This window comes from Chionomys nivalis, chromosome 9, assembly GCF_950005125.1.
Source record: "Chionomys nivalis chromosome 9, mChiNiv1.1, whole genome shotgun sequence".
Classification (NCBI taxonomy): domain Eukaryota; kingdom Metazoa; phylum Chordata; class Mammalia; order Rodentia; family Cricetidae; genus Chionomys; species Chionomys nivalis.
Window position 1 is genome coordinate 54994966 of NC_080094.1, and position 19057 is coordinate 55014022.

The following is a 19057-nucleotide window of genomic DNA, read 5'->3' on the forward strand; positions in this document are numbered from 1 at the left end:
TAACTCCTTGATGTTATCCTTAAAAAACAAATAAATGAACCCAAATCCTAGCTATGTACACTGAAAAGGCACAATAATGAAAAAAAAAATCAGTAGAATGAACATTTTTCTTTCCAGACACTAGTCTCTCTAACTTTCTCAGCAGAAATGGCTAATTCCAAATCTATAAAGCAATAAAGTATATAGACCGGAGGGGTTGGGGCACCCTAAGGATGTGGCTTAATATCAGAAACCATGGTTGGCATGCCTAAAACCCTAGGTTCTATTCTCAGCAACCTACCACTCCTGAAGAACTAAAGGTATAGGCTGTGGTCAGTGATACAACACTTGCCTAAGATTACAAGGTCCCCAGTCAGTCTTGACTTGAGCAGGAAAAGAGAAAGAAAAAAGAATTATGCATGACTGCAAACCATCATGGGGAGTTTAGCCGCACTCCCCGTAAAAGGATTACCCTAGCTGGGCTTGTTGACTATTTCCATCCCCTCAGGAAAGGGGAGGGGCTAGAGTGTGGGGTGGGGACTAGAAGAGTGGAGCTGCTCCATCAATGCGGGGAGCCCTCATCTCTGCTGGATATAGCTTTTGGAAGGAGGGACACTCAAACCCCTATAAGTAACACCTCACCCATTGTGATGCTTATTCTTGGTTGTCAACTTGACTACATCTGAAATTAAAACAGAAAAATAGCTGGGCACACCTGTGAGAGGTTTTTTGCTTAATTGGATCATTTGAAGTGAGAAGATCCATTTCTAATCTGGTTTTTTGAGGTGGGAAGACCTGCCTCCAATGTGGGCCATACCTTCTGCTGGAACCTATATAAAGGTCACAGAAGACGAAAGCTCTCTCTTTTTGCCTGCTTCCTCCCACCCTTGCTAGCAAGTCCATTCCTACATTAGCATTAAGGCATTCTTCTTTAGGATTCTGATGTATATTGAAAATCAGCTAAGACATTCAGCCTCGTGGAATAAACAATTACTGGATTCTTGAATCTTCCGTACATTGCAGCCATTGTTAGATTAGCTGGACCAAAGCCCGCAAGTCATTTTAATAAACCCCCGTATATATTATTTATTTAACGTAGATATCAGAAAGAGAGAGAGAATCTTTCTCTAAGTTCTGTTCTCTTAGAGAACCCTGACTAATACAACCATGTTTGTAGGGAAGCCTAATAAATTCACTGATTCTCCAGAGTGAACTCTGGTGGGATCGTGCCTCCATGGGACCTTGGGAGGAAGAGATGTTGCCTATCTCTCTTCCTGGGAAGAATTTTACCAACAAAGGGAAAAGGAAGGGTTTGGAGAAAGGAGTGTTGGGGTCTTGTCAAGGGTCCATAACTGGTTGACTAACTGAATATGAAGAATAACAGCTATACCAGATTAAAACAAAACATGGATAAGTACACATAAATATTAAGAATAAATCCATGAATAAACAAATAAATAAAATCCTGGGTTAGAGAGATGGTTTGGGGTTAAGAGTACTGTCTACTTTTTCAGAGGTCTTCCCAGCAATCACATGGTGACTCACAACCATCTATAATGAGATCTGGTACCCTCTTCTGGCATGCAGGCATTTCTGCATGCAGAACACTGAATATGTGATAAATAAATCTTAAAAATAAACAAATAGATAGAAAGGTAGATAGACAGACAGACAAATCCCTATAACTGGTCCATGTGTAGAGATTAAGAATGCAGAATGCCAACTCCTGGGCATCTATATCATACCCTTTTCTTTCAAGGCTCAGGGGATCTCCTACTGTGTGCAGAGGCCAAGAGGGCATCAGAGTCCTCAGAGCTAGAGTTTTAGTCGTCTGCAAGATGTCTGGCTTGTTATGCAGATGCTGGGATGCAAATTACACTTCTTTATGATTGTACAGGATCCACTCTTAGCCACTGCAGCATCCATCCAGCCCTGCATGTGTGCGTGAGAATGTATGTGTTTATGGCATAGAAGTTATGTCAGAGGGTGGAGAGATGGCTCAGCAGTTAAAAACACTTGCTGCTCTTGCGGGAGACCTGGGTTCAGTTCCCAGCCCCCACAGGGTGGCTTGCCGACTGTATTTCCAGTTTCAGGGGAGTTAATGCCATTATGGCTTCCTACAGTATGACACACATGTGGAACAAACACACACACAGGCAAAACAGGCAGACATAGTCTTGAAATAAATTTTTAAGCTAAAAAAAAAAAAGTTTTAACAGGGTACGGTGGCAAATGCCTTTAATTCCAGTACATGGGAGGCACAGGCAGGCAGATCTTTGCTAAGGACAGCCTGATCTGCACAGCAAGTTCCAAGCAAGCCAGGGCTACACAGTAAAACCTTATCTCAAAAACAAAAGACAGGGGACTGGAGAGATGGCTCAGCTATTAAGAGTACTAGTTGTGAGCCTTCTTACAGAAGAAGAGGAGGGACTGTACCAGCCAGGGAGGTCATGATGGGGGAACCCAGAGACAGCTGACCTCATGGTCGCTGGACCAACAGTCAAGGAACTGGCATGACACCGACTTAGGCCCTCTGCAGTATGTGACAACTGTGTAGCTTGGCCCCTTAGTAAGGTTTCTAACAGTGAGAGCAGGATTTCTCTCTCCCTGGCATTTAGCTGGCTTTTGGGAACCTTCTCCCCATGCTAGATTACCTGGCCCTAACTTGACATAAAGGGAGGAGCTACGGTCTGCCTCACCTTGCTGTGCCATGCTTTGTGCCAGCCCATAGGAGGCCTGTCCCTTCCTGAGTGGAGATGGAGGAGGGGAGAAGAGGGGATGAGGGAAGGGAGGGGAAACTGGTTGTTATGTAAAATAAATGAAAAAAAATTATTTAAATTAAAAAAAAAAAGAGTACTAGCTGCTCTTCCAGAGGTCCTGAGTTCAATTCCCAGCAACCACATGGTGGTTCACAACCATCTGTAACGGTGTGCATGAAGACAGAACATCCATGTACATAAAATACATAAATAAATCTTTCAAACAAACAAACAAGCAGAAGTTGAAAATGAGATTTATGAGACTGAGTCTAATGGCACAAGCCTATAATCCCAGCACTCAGAAGTTAGAGGTAGGAGGATCAAGATTTCAAAGTTATCCTTAGCTATGAGGCAAGTTCAAGGCCAGCATGGGCTGTGAGACACTGTTTTCAGATAAATGAAACAAAACAAACCCCCATGAGTCCTGGAGCTGAGAATATAGCTTAGTGGAGAGGGCCTGACTAACATGCACAAAGCCCTGGCCTCTATCTCCAGCACCCACAAAAAGAAGTTAACACTCGGGCTCTTGTCTAAGAGATGCTGAACTATTATAGTTACAACACGGGGATGCTGGGGTTCACTTCAAGATGATTGGATGAAAAAAAGGAAGAGAGAATAATAAGACTATGAAATAAATAGAGACCAGATAATGGAATCAAAGATGATCATTTTACTACCACTACAGTGCCTGGAAGCTTCCATAAAATATAGAGCTTAAAAAAAAAAAAGAAAGAAAACAAGTCAATATTTATTTCCCCACTTACCTGTTCTGTTCTTCCGTTTTTCTCTCTCTGCTTTTAGCTCCTCCATGGCTTGAGATTTCTTATCTAATTTCTCATCCCGCTTGGAGCGCCGCTCTTTATTGTGGGAAGTTACCTGTGGAGGTATGTAAGGGTAGCCTTTTTAGTCAATGTTGATACGATTCTCTATGCCAACAAGCAACAACTTTCAGCCCAGTACAAAATTAAAAACCTATCTGAGCAAAGTAGCCCATGACTTTAGTCCCAGCGCTCAGGAAGCAGAGGCAGGTGGATCTCTGAGTTCAAGACCAGTCTGGTCTAAGAGTGAGTTCCAGAATAGCCAGGGCTGTATAGTAAGACCTTGCTTGAAAACAAGATACAAGAAAACAAAAAAACTGTCCAAGAAAGGGGATCCTGTGGACAAAAAAGGTGTAAAAATAAAACTAGCCCCCTTTTTACCTGCCTAATTAAAGAGTAAATTTAAGAATTATCAGGCTGGGTGTGGTGGTACACCCCTGTAAATCCCAGCACTTAGGAGTTCAGCCTGGTCTACGTATCAAGTAGCATGACAGCCAAGACTATACAGTGAGACCCTGTCTCAAACAAACAAAAGGGAAGAAAGGAAGGAAGGAAGGAAGGAAGGAAGGAAGGAAGGAAGGAAGGAAGGAAGGAAGGAAGGAAGGAAGGAAGGAAGGAAGGAAAGATGGAAGGAAGGATGGAAGGAAGGAAGGAAGGAAGGAAGGAAGGAAGGAAGGAAGGAAAGAAAGATGGAAGGAAGGATGGAAGGAAGGAAGGAAGGAAGGAAGGAAGGAAGGAAGGAAGGAAGGAAGGAAGGAAAAAAGGAAGGAAGGAAGGAAGGAGAGAAAGAGAAAAAGAAAGAGAGAAAGAGAAAGAAAAGAATTAATTATCAGAGTGAACTCTTTCTAATATCTCTTGATATGTTACTTCAAATGCAGAGGTGACATATTTAAACATAATCAAGTTGGTTATCTGGGAAAGGAAGTTCATCAACTTACCCTTCAGGGATGCTTACATTCGAGTGGGCTTCTATTTAGGCAGACTTGAGTGAACAAGTCCTAAGCAGTTCATCAGTGTAGCCGCTGGAGAGATGGTGTTCAGACTAATGAGACCCAGGGTGAGGGTGCGTGAAATAATCCGCGCGAAGTACCCAAGGCTAACATAAGGGTCAGCACAGCCTCAGGTGCACTTGAGGATGGCCTCTTACCTGAGATTCCTGAATCTGAGTCAGCTTTTTCTTTTCTTGTTCTTCTTCTTGCTTTTTCTTTTTTTCTTTCTTTTCTTTCTTTTTGGCTGTTTTTAGTTTTTTCTTAATTTCAAACCTGGTTAAAAGATATTTAATTTTTAAAAATCAATAAAACATATGTAAAGGCTGGTTTCTATCTGGCTAGGAGACAGGAAATAAGTAAGAAAAGGAGTAAAACATTTTGGAACATGAGAGTATCAGACACTCACACAAAAATAATCTCTTGGCTTCCTGAAAGAAACTCCAATGCACCGTAAGTACATTAAAATTGTTGACTGTGCGGCTAGAGAGATGGCTCAGTGATTTAGAGCACTGTCTGCTCGTCCAGTGGACCCAGGCTCGATTACCAGCACCCACATGGCAGCTCACAATTGTCTGTAGCTCCAGCGAGTCTGATGCCCTCTTCTGGCTTCTGTGGGCACCAAGTATGCCTGTGGTACACAGACAGACAGGCAAAACACCCATACATATAAGCTAAACTTAAAACAAACAAACAAACTATTCAAAAGCATAAAGGTGGAAGGGATTTGAAAGAAAATATTCAGGTCAGAGATCAGTCATTCTCAGCTATATAGTGAGTTTGAGGCCAGCTTCAGATACAGGAGACTTTGTCTAAATAAAGAAAATAATTGTATATCAAACAAAAATACAGCAGAATACACCCAAATTAACTAAAAATAGACACCAAATATTTGAATATCAACTTTTGTAATAGCATTATTCATAGTGGAAAAAAGGCAAGAACAACTTTAATGGTAACTGAATAAATTCACAAACTGTAGTATATACTTATAATGGAATGCTACTCAGCTCTAAATAAAAATGAAGTGCCAATATACACTACATGGATTAATAATCACATATCAAGTTTGTGAAAATTACTCTCTAAATTTATGATATTGGATTTTTGGTCAAACTCTTATGCTCTCCACAGTTCAGAAATCCAAACTTTAGAAGTCATGCTTCCTCACCCACAACTCCAGTGCAGTATTCCAAATCCTGTTTTTTTGTAATACAGGTTACCTTGGAGGCATTCACACTTAAAAATGAATGCCTACCACTTTCTGCTGACTGAAAGTTGAACATTCTTGTCTAGCATAACTCACCATACTTAATATGGAATCCAGAAGGGACAAACAGGATCCCTGAGACATTGGAACTAATTGCCAAGGTGCTTCAATTTTCTTCTCAAGATACTAGGTAGACAGGAAAGGAAGCAAGTTCTGGGCACTCCATCACTCAAGACAAAAGCCAAGTTTACTTTCACCTTTTTTCCCAAAAAAAGATAGAAAGAACCCTGAAGCAGCTTCCGACTAAGCTCCTCAGCTTGCACAGCAGCACTGGTGACTGAGCTTGTGTCTTGGGGAAACCATAAAAGCAATTTACACCGAGCCAATCACCAGCCCAACATTTCAGCCTTCTGTTTTATTTAGGACAGTTCACTCTGGAGCCCCATTCTGCCCTTAAGCTACAGCTTTCTAGGTGCTGGAATTACAGGTATGTGCTACCAGAGCTGGCCCATATTGTTTTTGCTAATTAATAAATTGACATCTGAATTCAAGAGCTGGAGAGATAGTTCAGTGATTAAAAGAGCTACTGCACAACTATGCAGCACAGAGAGAATTCTGATCCCAGCATCCACATAACCGGCCTGTAATTCCAACTCTAAGAGGCACAGAGACAGGACGATAACTGGAGCTTGCTGGCTTCCAGCTAAGCCAAGAAAACCAGAATCCCAGGGTCAGAAATAAATCCTGACTTAAATGAGAAGGCAGAATACAAGAAGACACCTGACACTCTCCTCTGACTTTAATGTGCACACACAGACTTTGAGTACCTACATCCATGCAGCACACATACAGCAAACACATACAATATAAAAATCAAGACAAGATTATGATTTTCTCGACAGTTTTTGTCTGGTAGAAATTAAATAATATACTTACTTTATTTTTTATTTAAAAAAATTAATTACATTGGGTGGTGGTGGTGCATGCTTTTAATCCCAGCACTTGGTAGGCAGAGGCCAGCCTAGTTTATAAAGTGAGTTCCAGGGTAGCCAAGGCCACAAAGAGAAACCCTGTCTCAAGAAACCATAAATAAATAAGTTAAAATTAATTACATTTTATCTTCTTTGTGTGTTTTGTTTGTTTTTTTGAGACATGGTCTCACTATGTAGCTCTGGCTGTTCTGGAATTCACTATGTAGACCAGGCTGGCCTAGAACTCAGAGATCTGCCTGCCTCTACCTCCTAAGTGCTGGGATTAATGGCATGAGCCATTACGCCTCGCAAAAAGTTGTTTAAAATAAAAATCAAAAATGGACAGCTCAATAGAAGAAATCTTGTTTAGCATTCCCCTAGGCTCTGGGTTCCATCATCAGAACCACAAACTGGTGAAAAACCTACTGAATAACACACACTAGTAAAGCTGACAGCACTGAGGGGGCAATAAATGTGACCCTAAGGGCATTATTGGGTTTCCAGTATATTAACAATCATACTTCAACTGTCCATTCCTATGACCAGATTCCCTTCAGGTTATTAAGAGACTGCACCTCAACCCACTGGGAGCGGAAACACTGAAAACTGAAAATGCATTTACTACATCTAACCTACCAAACATCACAGTCTAGACTGACTCAAGCATGCTCAAAATCTTCCAAATTTTTAATTTATATTTATTTATTTATCTTGTGGTGGGGAGAATGTACACATGTCTGGACAAACTGGAGGTCAGAGGACAACTTTCAGGAATCAGTTCTCTCCTTCCATCACATGGCATCTGGGGATCAAACTCAGGCCATCAGGCTTGGCAGCAACTCCTTTTACCCACTGAACCATCTTGCCAGTTCTCAAAATCTTAACTATTATCACTTGAAAACTAACTTTCACAAAGTCTCCTGGTATTGAAAATTGTAACGAATGAGAAAAACAGAATAATTACATATTTACAGCCTCACACCACCCACCATGAAGCACAGGGTGGAGAGAGTCTTACCTTCTTTTCAACACCTCCCTCTTCTCTATGCGGTTGAAGAGCTCCTGCTCCCTCTCCTTCTCTGTCATCTGCTCCAGTCGGGCCCTGTCTTCCTCATCTCCCATAAGATCCTCTCCATAGCCATCATGGAACTCTTCATCTTCAGACGAGGAGTCTGAGTCTGAGCTGGAAGAGGAGCTGTTGCTGTCAGAATCTGACACTTCACCTGCAAAGACATAAGATCACACGATATTATGGTGACCCCAGTGTGACACTTGCCACCCCTTTGCTCTCCCAGACGAAACATCACACAGCCATTCCACTCACCTGGTGTCTCCTTGGTCTGCCTTTGGTAAATGCAAAAGGATCAGGGAAATTTAGGCTGGGAAAATAAACCACCACATTCTACTTTTTGTCTTACTATGTAGCACAAGACGTCTTCAAACTCTTCCTGCTTCTGCCTCCTGAGTTTAGGGTTCATAGGCCTGTGCCACACACCACATTCATCTTTCAACTCAACTTTGTTACTTGGAAAAAAACAACAAACCTGTAAAAACCACCTGTAATCTAGCTCTACCTGGTGATACACGACTTTAATCCCAGCACCTGGGTGACAGAGGCCAGCCTGGTCTACAGAAATAGCTCCAGGGCTACACAGGGAAATCCTGTCTTTAAAACTAAAACAAATAAACGAAAAAAGTAGTTTGACTTTTATACTCTCTTTACTTAAGATTCACTTGCTAATACTGCCTACAAAACATTACATATTTCTCCAGTATCCTTTAATGAGGATTAGCACCTTTAAATTTCTTAATTTTTAAAAAATTTATTTTACTTTATATGCATTGGTGGTTTTGCCATGGGTGTTGGGTTCCCCAGAACTGGAGTTACAGACAGTTGTGAGCTGCCATGTAGGTGCTGGGAATTGAACCCGGGTCCTCTGGAAGAACAACCAGTGCTCTTAACCACTGAGCCATCTCTCCAGCCCAATTTCTTAATTTTTAATTAACTATTTTTTTCTTACATTTACTTATTTAGTGTGTGTGTGTTATGTGTGTGCACCCGTGCATGTGCATGTGTCAGAACACATGAGGACAACCTTTAGAGTCAATAATCTCCTACCGCCGGGCGATGGTGGCGCACGCCTTTAATCCCAGCACTCGGGAGGCAGAGGCAGGCGGATCTCTGTGAGTTCGAGACCAGCCTGGTCTACAGAGCTAGTTCCAGGAAAGGCTCCAAAGCCACAGAGAAACCCTGTTTCGAAAAACAAAAACAAACAAACAAAAAAATTAATCTCCTACCATCTGGGGTCCAAGGGATCAAACTCAGTTCTCAGGTTTGGTGGCAAGCTTGCCTACTTGATTAGATCTGGGATCACATAGAAACTGAGCTCAGGCATACCTGAAGATATCTTGACTAGGTTAACGGAGGTAGGAAAACCAACTCTAAAAGTGAATGGCACCATTCATTCCATGGATGTAAGTCCTGGATGCACAAAACAAAGAAAGGGAGCTATGTGCCAGCATTAATCTCTCTCTGCTTCCTGAGGGCAGATGTAGCAAGTCTCAGCCTCCTGCCATCATGCCTTTCCTGCCATGATGGGCTATTTCCCAAACCTTATAAGTCAAAAGAAATCTTTTCTCCCTTATTTTATAGCAACAAGAAAAGTTAGCCCCCATCTCACTGTGCAGCCCTGGCTGGCTCAAAACTCTCTATGGAGATCAGGCTGTCCCACCTCTGCCTCACAAGTGCTAGGACTGAGAGTGTTTACTACCATACCTTACCTACTTCTGGATTCTGTAGTCTGCACCAGCAAAAAGCTGTACCAAAGAGGGAATGCCCTGCCTTGAACATCTCAGTCTTTACAGCCATGAGTGAATATGTATGCTTTTTATTTTTTATTTGCTATTATTATTTTTTAATAATTTATCTTGGGGCTGGAGAGATGGCTCAGAGGTTAAGAGCACTGGCTGCTCTTCCAGAGGTCCTGAGTTCAATTCCCAGCAACCACATGGTGGCTCACAACCATCTGTAATGAGATCTGGTGCCCTCTTCTGGACTACAGACATACATGCAGACAGAACAGAACACTGTATACATAATAAATAAATAAATCTTAAAAAAAATAATTTATCTTTATTTTTACTTTATGTGCACTGGGGTTTTGCCTGCATGCATATCTGTGTAAGGATATCAGATCTTGGAGTTACAGACAGTTGTCAGTCCCCATGTAAGTGCTGGTAATTGAACTCAGGGCCTCTGGAAGAGCAGACAGTGCTCCCAACTGCTGAACCATCTCTCCAGTTCTATTTTTACTACTTTTAATTACATGTAAATATATGTGTGTGTATGTGTCTGTGCATGAGTGCAGTGCCTTCAAAGGCCAGAGGATCAAATCCCCTTGCAGCTGGAGTCATAGGTGCTTGTGATTACCTGTGAACCTAACTCAGGTCTTCTGTAAAAGTGTACATGCTCTTAACCACCGAGCCATCTTTCCACCTCAGCCTTCATTGCTTATAAATTGACAATTCTTCATTTGAATGACAGCTGCCACAGGTAACTGACAAACAACTGAAATGTGAGTAGTGCAACTGAGAAACTAAATTTAAATATGAGTTTTATTTCATTTACGTTTAAATAGCAACATGTGTCCTTTGCTATCTCTACCTCCATGGTGCTGGGCCCTTTAAAAAAGTGTCACCTTCCCCTCTCCTCCTCACTGTGTTAGTCTTGGCCGGGGACCTATGCTAGGTGCTGCTGTAGTTTTTTTTCTCCCTTGCATTCCCATTTACCTAATGTTTGTCTATGGCTACTGGCACTGATCATTTAGATTTTTGGTTGGTTAGATATTTCCAGATTTCCCTACATAAAGGCCAGTACGTACGAAGCAATGTTTTTAGACCGCATAAACATCTTGTTCCTCACGAACTCAAACCACCCAGGGGATTTTGATAATTCTGCATTCTTTTTTACTTTTCTTAGACTCAGAAATTTGAGACGGGAGGATCACCAGTTCAAAGTTAACCTGAACTAGAGAGAATACAGGCCAGTCTGATACAAATAAAAAAAAAACACAAAACAACAAAACAAAAAAGACAGTCTATATTACTAATGGATATTAAATTATCAGTTATACCAGAATTTGCTTGATTCAACTTGCATAGACATGGGCTTAAAACCAGGTTAGGCCCTCTCTCTCTCTCTCTCTCTCTCTCTCTCTGTTTCCTTCTTTCCTTTTTTGGCCAAGAAAACACAAAATTTACCATTCTAGTCCTGGACCAAGTTCAGCTGTCAAACTAGAATTAACAAAAACTGCAAAATTTCTGAACTGTTTTCATGGAAGAATATTTTCTATGGGATTTGGTATGTTTCAAGGATGTCTCTTCTCAGTCAGACCATAAATTATACAGAAAAAGAGAAGTTCCCTAAGACTGAGAGGAGACTAATGCAGAGGACATGTGGTCAAACTACAGCAGCCTCACCAACCCTTCAGTGTTACAGACCCATCGTCACTGAAAGCAACTAAAGTCCCCAGCTCTAAGAGCAGAGGCCCAGTTGACACCCAGGCAGGTCCTCCCGTCCTCACAGCCTCCTCCTGGGCTGGGTGCTGAGCTCACCTTCCTCAGGAGCTGAGCTCTCAGCTGAACTGTCTTTGTCTGAACTGCCTGAGGAGGCAGTTTTGTTGGCTTGTTTCTTCATGGTTCCTTTCTTCTCTATTTTTCTGGCTTTTCCTTTCTTCTTATTTTTATTGCTCCCAAATGTCCACTATAAGGGGGGGGAAAAAAGGAAAATTGAAATAGGACTAGGCACTTTTAATGAGGTGACACATGCTTATAATATCAGTAATCTTGAAGGGAAGGCAGGAGGATTCTGAGCCTGAAGCTCGCCTGGGGCTGCATAGTGAGACTATGTTTTTAAAAACAAACACAAAACTGAGAAAAAACAACTTTTCCTATTTTCTATGATACAGATGGCAGTAATTTCTGAGGGTCGGCATGCTGGGTTAGAGTACACAGGATGGCTGAGCACTCAGGTGGGTCTCAGGAAGACTGAGAACTTTCTACAGAAAAAAAAGACAAAAAGCAAAGGGAGAAATGACACTTTTTGGCAACATCAAGGAAGCTGTTAAGTTAGACTGTTAAGTCTGAGTAGGAATCTTGTTACAAATCTGGACTGTGAGGCTCCAGAGACAGCTCAATGGTTAAGAGCCCTACTGTCCTTGCAGAGGACCCGATTCAGTCACAGACAGGCACTGTAACACTTTGCTAGCAAGTACAGAACTAGATTTGGAACACTGTGGCAATAATGTCCCCTGCCTCCTATGATTTTACTTATTTTACTTATTTTTCTCTGGGTGATGTACATGTGCGTGGACGTGAATATACATGACGGTTGTACATGTACAAGCTAGAGGCCAATGTCAAGTGTCTTCCCTACTGCTCTCCATGTCAGTGTTTGAGACAGGGTCTCTTACTGAGGCTGGAGCTCCAAGGGTCCAACTGTGCTTACTGCCCCCAGAGTGTCATGCACCACTATGACTCCTGGCTTCTGTGCGGTGCTGGGCATCTGAACTCCAATCCTCATGCCTACATGGCAGACACTTTACTGACTGCAGTGTTATAAAGACTGGGGCTGGAGAGATTACTCAGAAGTCAAGAGCAGTGGCTGATCTTTCAGGGGAACCAGGTTCAGTTCCCAGCACACACACAGTAGTTCACAGCCATCTGTTAACTCCAATTTCAGGGAATGCAATGCCCTTTTCTGGCCTCCACGGCACCAGGCACTCAAGTGTTGCACAGACATATATGTAAGCAAAACACCCATATACATTAAAGAAAGGAAGAAGTAGCAATCTGGATTATACTGTAACAATGCTTCATTAGTTCATAAACATGAGATCCTGGACTTCTAAACTTAAGGAACCTGCATGGGTCATGAAAACAGCAAGCAGCACGTGTTCATGCTTGCGGTGAAAAGGTCTTTTGATATTTTAACTTGGCATTCTAGAATGACTTTAGGTGAAAAGGACATGAATTTTAGTCTACTTCTTGATTTTCATTCTATAAGGAATATGTACTAAATTATGATGATCCTTTCATCACCAGATTATTCAATTTTGCAAACTAAATTTTCTATATCTACTATTTAATAAAAACACAGCATCTCTGCTCTTACTCTATCAGGATGAAAAACATGGCTCAGTACATTCATGCTGGGCAATGTTTGTTTTTGTTTTGATAATTCTGGTGAGGTAGCCCACAAAAGTTATACCCTTATAAGACCCTTGCTCTTACTTCTCCCTGATAAAATATTGAAAATGCTTTGTTTTGTTTTTGGAGACTACATAGCCCAGCTGAACTCATATTGTCAATCCTCCTGAGTGTTGGGATTACAGGTGTGATATAATTGCTATTTAGTTTTCATTTAAAGGGGAATGAAAACAAAATAACTGTACATTCTGAAATAAAATATTATGTGAGTGAATACAGTGACTTGTGTAGGTGAATTTACTTTCTAAACTGTTAGAATTCAAAACACTCCACAATGTTCATTTTCTTTTTCAGTTAAATGAAATAAAAATTCAACAATTTTCTATGAAGAAAGTTTTAGAGTCAATAATATATATTGTTCCAATGATTCTTGCTACAAGAAATAGCACAAACACACACATAGTACTTGTTATTTATGTCTCAGTTAGGAAAAGTGGACTCAATCCACCTCTTCCAAACTGTCTGGCATGCTGGACTTCTCAACGGAAATAGGAGGCAGTTCAAAGGGTCACGTGAGTCAGAGTAGCTAGGTCTATTTTTGTCTACAGATGTGGGTTTCTAATGTGCAACAGAGCCAAACTCTGGACTCCCAGGGGAGGTGGGCGTTGACCGGAGCAAAAATTACCTAACTGTGAAGTCACACAGTTACCCAGCTGGGAAAGAACTATGGAGTCACCTGGCTTCCTCATCCTTCGCTCTCTTTCTCAGCCTGAGCCTGAGCCCAGCAGTTGCCTCTCATCTGTTGCATATGACACTCCCTGCTTTATGTGGAGGACAAAAACAAGGTAAAAACAGAAGACATTTATTTAAACGTTGATTTTACAAGAGGCTTTTTGCTAAATCTGAATGTGAAGGAACACTGGCTGTTTTGCTTCCAACAATTTTCAAAAGATGACAAAGCTGCCCCTTATGAGGTTGACTCAGCGAGCTCTATGACACCAAAGGAAAATAATCAATAACCCAGTATGTGACCCTTTAGGGGAATTAGAGTATTAAATCTAAAAATAAATTTCTGGGGCCAGTGAAATAGTTTAGTAAGGGCACTTGCTTCCAAGCTTGACAACCTGAACTCAATCTCAAGAACCCACATAGCAAGAGAAGAGAACCAGCTCCTGAAAGCTGTCCTTTGACCTCTACATGTGCTATGATTCACACATGCCCACATGAATGCAAACACAAAATTAATAAAAAAATTTTTAAAAGCAAAATTTTGGAGGGCTGGAGAGATGGCTCAGTGGTTAAGAACACTAGCTGCTCTTCCAGAGAACTCAGGTTCAATTCCCAGCACCCACATGGCAGCTCACAACTGTAACTCCAGTTTGGGGATCTGACACCTTCACACAGACAGACATATATGCAGGTGAAACACCAATGTATATGAAATAAAAATAAATATTTTTTTTATAAAAAAGCAAATTTTTGGCCGAAGGTGTACTCAGCAATACAACATTGACTATCACATGCAATACCCTTTGTTCATGGTGTTCCCAGCACCAGAGTGGGGATTTCACTACTCAAAAATAAACACTTAAAATTTGAGAATTTTTGGGAAGACTGAAAGGAGTCCAATAATCAAAGATCTTTTGCCCATGGAGAATATATCCCATTTGCATTACATATACATTAAAATATATAAATAAGATATTCCTAGATGTTTTTTGATCTAAGCACATATAGTTAAGTATTGTGCAATACTCATTCTCCTAAAACAAAGACCTAATAAAGTATAAATGAAGACAATCAAGACTTTGTGGCACAGTAGTAAAAGGGCTGGGGAAGAAATCAGAGAATCAACACCCTTCACAATAGCCACAAATATCTCGGAGTAACTCTAACCAAAAAAGTGGAAGAATGGATAAGGAAAATGTGGTACATTTACACAATGAAGTACTACACAGCAGAAAAAAATAACAACAGTTTGGATTATGCAGGAAAATGGATGGAGCTAGAAAACATTATTTTGAGTAAGGTAACCCAGACACAGAAAGACAATTATCACATGTACTCACTCATAGGTGGTTTTTAAACATAAAGCAAAGAAAGCCATCCTACAAACCACAATTCCAGAGAACTTAGACAACAATGAGGACACTAAGAGAGACTTACATAAATTTAATCTACATGGGAAGTAGAAAAAGACAAGATCTCCTGAGTAAATTGGGAGCATGGGGACCTTGGAGAAGGTTTGAAGAGGGGATGGGAGAGGCAGGGAAGGGAGCAGAGAAAAATGTAGAGCTCAATTACTATCAATAAAAAAATAAAAAAAAGGCTTTGTGGCAAGAAGAAATGATACAGAACTAACTTCCTCCGGCCATTATGCTAGAAACTGCTCACCTACCCCTTCAAAGCCCTTATTCTCCTGACTAAGGAGGAGGAAAATGAAGTTGTTCATTGCCACTGTATGATAGTAAATGCAGTGAGGGAAAACAGGACAGACTTGATGTTCTGACGTTTTCTTCATTAAGGATGAAGGAAAGAAATGAGATGACATCTTATGATTTGTTTTGGGGATTGAAGGAGAAACTTGATACCTTTCAAGAATGATCTCTAGACCCTCAGCATTATGAGATTTTATATAAACTGGGTGTTTGTCAGGTCGGCTCTCTGTATTTGTTATACTGTTAACACTAACAGTCACAAAAAAGATATATGAGAAGCCACGATTTCTGAACTTGGGTGTTTTGTTCACTTTTTTCCTGAAGATTAAAAGAGTCAGAGGAATTGAAGAAGAGTAAATGCAACTTTATGATAATGTAAAGCCCCTGGTCTGCACTGAACTCTGAGTACAGAGGCCAGAACATCCCCCAGTGAGAGCTACCCAAAAATTACCAAGTAAAGGAGGATCGGGTTGTCAGTCATCTTGCCGCTCTCCTAAGCCTCACATAATACAAGGCAAGCAACTACATAAATATACAACAAAGAAAGCCCAAAGGAAAGGCTAGAGGGAAGACATTTCTTACTTAATAACACAGACTACAGCCTGACTCTCACTTAGGTAATGACTTAATGGCAACAGTTAAATAACAAATCAGAAGGTGTGTACTGAGGGTGTGTGGATGTTACAAGCAGCCTGTGACCAGTTTCTGTCCAAACAGTGGAAAGATGGAATTGAACACATGATCAAAGTGGTTGCTTCAGACTTGGGTAACCTCAAGATACTGAGTATTGTGAATATTTGGGAGGCAGGGGAACAAAGACACTTCAAGAGTTCAGACATCTCTGAGAGGCAAAAATACTTATATGTACTTATACTTATATGTACAGGTCTTGGGACCCAGAGGAGAAACCATTCTGGCTCTTTGAGCTATTTTTCTCCCTTGAGTCACAATGTCATGTAGCCCAGCCTGTTACATAGCCGAGAATGAGCTTGAACTTCTGATCCTCCTGCCTCATCTCCCACAAAGGGATTATAGGCAACGGGTCTCCATGCTGGTTTTGAATTGATTTTTTTTTTTTTTTTTTTTTTTTTGGTTTTTCGAGACAGGGTTTCTCTATGGTTTTGGAGCCTGTCCTGGAACTAGCTCTTGTAGACCAGGCTGGTCTCGAACTCACAGAGATCCGCCTGCCTCTGCCTCCCGAGTGCTGGGATTAAAGGCGTGCGCCACCATCGCCCGGCTTGAATTGAATTTTTATGTGAAATAAAAATATTTCAAGTAAATAGTGTTCAAGAATAATAGCTAGGCTAGTAACAAACAGTGTTGGAATTGGGTCAAAAGAACTGGTAAAGAGCTAAGTCTTTAACCTGAGACTGTTTTCTTTCTTTTTTTTTTTTTTTTTTAAATATTTATTTATTTATTTATTATGTATACAGTATTCTGTCTGTGTATGCCTGCAGGCCAGAAGAGGGCACCAGACCTCATTACAGATGGTTGTGAGCCACCATGTGGTTGCTGGGGATTGAACTCAGTACCCTTGGAAGAGCAGGCAATGCTCTTAACCTCTGAGCCATCTCTCCAGCCCCCCTGAGACTGTTTTCTTATCTGTAAAATACAAATAACACCTTGAGTTGACTGCTTACTATGGGTAACACGAGACTAAAAGGAGACAGAGTAAGAAGGTGGTTTCAATCTAATCATAAACCATGCTCTGGCTGTGTGTAGAGCTCAGTGGGTAGAGTGCTAACTTGGTACACAGGAAGCTCTGGTTTTCATCTCCAGCAAATCATAACTATAGACATGAAGAGCAGAGGTTCAACTCAGACTGGAGAAATGGGTAGTGAGTTGAGAGTACACACTGCTCTTGCAGAGGACTTGATTCCAGCACCGACATCAGGTGGTCCACTGTTCTCTGTTGAGTACAGTTCCAATGTCTCTAGATTACCAGAACTGCACTCACATGTATATAACAGACACACACACACACACACACACACATAACACACACACACGCACACACACACCATTTTCAAAACAATGTTCAAGTTCATTTTTGGCTACAGAATGAGTTTGAAGTCAGCTTCGGACATATTAGAACCTGTCTCAAAAAAATGAAACAAACAGCAGGGAGTGGTAGTGCCCAAATTTAATCCCACCATTCAGGAGGCAGAGGCAGAAGCAGAGGAAGACAGCTCTGTGAATTTGAGGGCATACTGGACTACACAGCAAGTTCAAGGACAGTCAGGGAAACCCTGTCTCCAAACAAAACAAAACAAAACTCCTGTTCTACATAAATGTAATACACTACCCCATGTTGGAAAAGAAAATCAAAACTTCCATTGAGGCTGTTTTTTTCCCTCCTTCTCTTCTTTCTTGGGCTGAAGTCAAAGCAATTGTCAGAGGGCTTCTGTATTTGCTGTTACAAATCCTGACAGTGGCCAAAACAACAAGGGTATTTGAAAGAGCATGACTTCTGAAGTTGTTTTTTTATTCCCCCATCCTGAATACAGAAAATGAGTTGAACAATAAATGCAACAATATCAGTACCAAACACATAAAGAAGGCTGGTGGAATAGCTCAGCGGTTAAAGGCGTTTGTTGCCTAACTTGACTTTGATCCCTAGTGTCCACATGGTGAATGAAAGTTGTCCTATGACTTCCATAATGTACATAATGTATGCTGCGCATGTGTATACACTCGCACACATTAAATAAACATCATAAATTTTTAAAGAACATGAAAACTAAGCTTTTTCCTATTTCTATTGGGTTGTTTTTCGTTTTGTTTTTGTTTTTTGAGACAGGGTTTCTCTGTGGCTTTGGAGCCTGTCCTGGAACTAGCTCTTGTAGACCAGGCTGGTCTCGAACTCACAGAGATCCGCCTGCCTCCCGAGTGCTGGGATTAAAGGCATGCACCACCACCACCCGGCGATCCTACTTCTATTGTATAATTAATCAATGTAGCCGGGCGGTGGTGGCGCACGCCTTTAATTCCAGCACTCGGGAGGCAGAGGCAGGCGGATCTCTGTGAGTTCGAGACCAGCCTGGTCTACAAGAGCTAGTTCCAGAACAGGCTCCAAAACCACAGAGAAACCCTGTCTCGAAAAACCAAAAAAAAAAAAAAAAAAAAAATTAATCAATGTACTGTATTTTATAAATCTGGTAATCACATAAGAAGCATAAAGAGGCCGGGCGGTGGTGGCCAAAAAAAAAAAAAAAAAGAAGAAGCATAAAGAAAGAATACCTGCACTAAATCAGAAAAATTTATAGTCTAGTTATAGAGACAAAACCACAAGTGGAACAGAAGTGAATCAGAGATATGTAAAATATAATTAATACTATTTGGTAGGAAGTAATGAGGTCTTTATTGGATGTATATGCTAATTATTATTATCTATATGGTAAAACAAGAACAAAATGCTCTCATTCATTTTTATTTGAAATTAAAAGTTGTATCTTTTTTTTTTTTTTTTTTTTTGGTTTTTCGAGACAGGGTTTCTCTGTGGTTTTGGAGCCTGTCCTGGAACTAGCTCTTGTAGACCAGGCTGGTCTCGAACTCACAGACATCCGCCTGCCTCTGCCTCCCAAGTGCTGGGATTAAAGGCGTGCGCCACCACCGCCCGGCAAGTTGTATCTTTTTCCAAGTAGTCTACTTTTGTTGTTGAGATAGGCTCTCTATATGCATGCCAATCT

At 41.0% G+C, this 19057-nt stretch overlaps 1 protein-coding gene across 1 annotated transcript in view; it reads right to left on the reverse strand.

Annotated features, from left to right (window-relative positions):
• Rtf1 (RTF1 homolog, Paf1/RNA polymerase II complex component) overlaps nt 1-19057 on the reverse strand; it is a 62957-nt gene that overhangs the window by 20664 nt on the left and 23236 nt on the right. The window contains exons 3-6 of the mRNA XM_057781573.1: nt 11338-11485; nt 7742-7946; nt 4704-4818; nt 3503-3614 (exon numbers count right to left, since the gene is read on the reverse strand). Of these exons, the coding sequence (XP_057637556.1) occupies nt 3503-3614; nt 4704-4818; nt 7742-7946; nt 11338-11485 (580 nt within the window). The remainder of the gene's footprint in view (nt 1-3502; nt 3615-4703; nt 4819-7741; nt 7947-11337; nt 11486-19057) is intronic.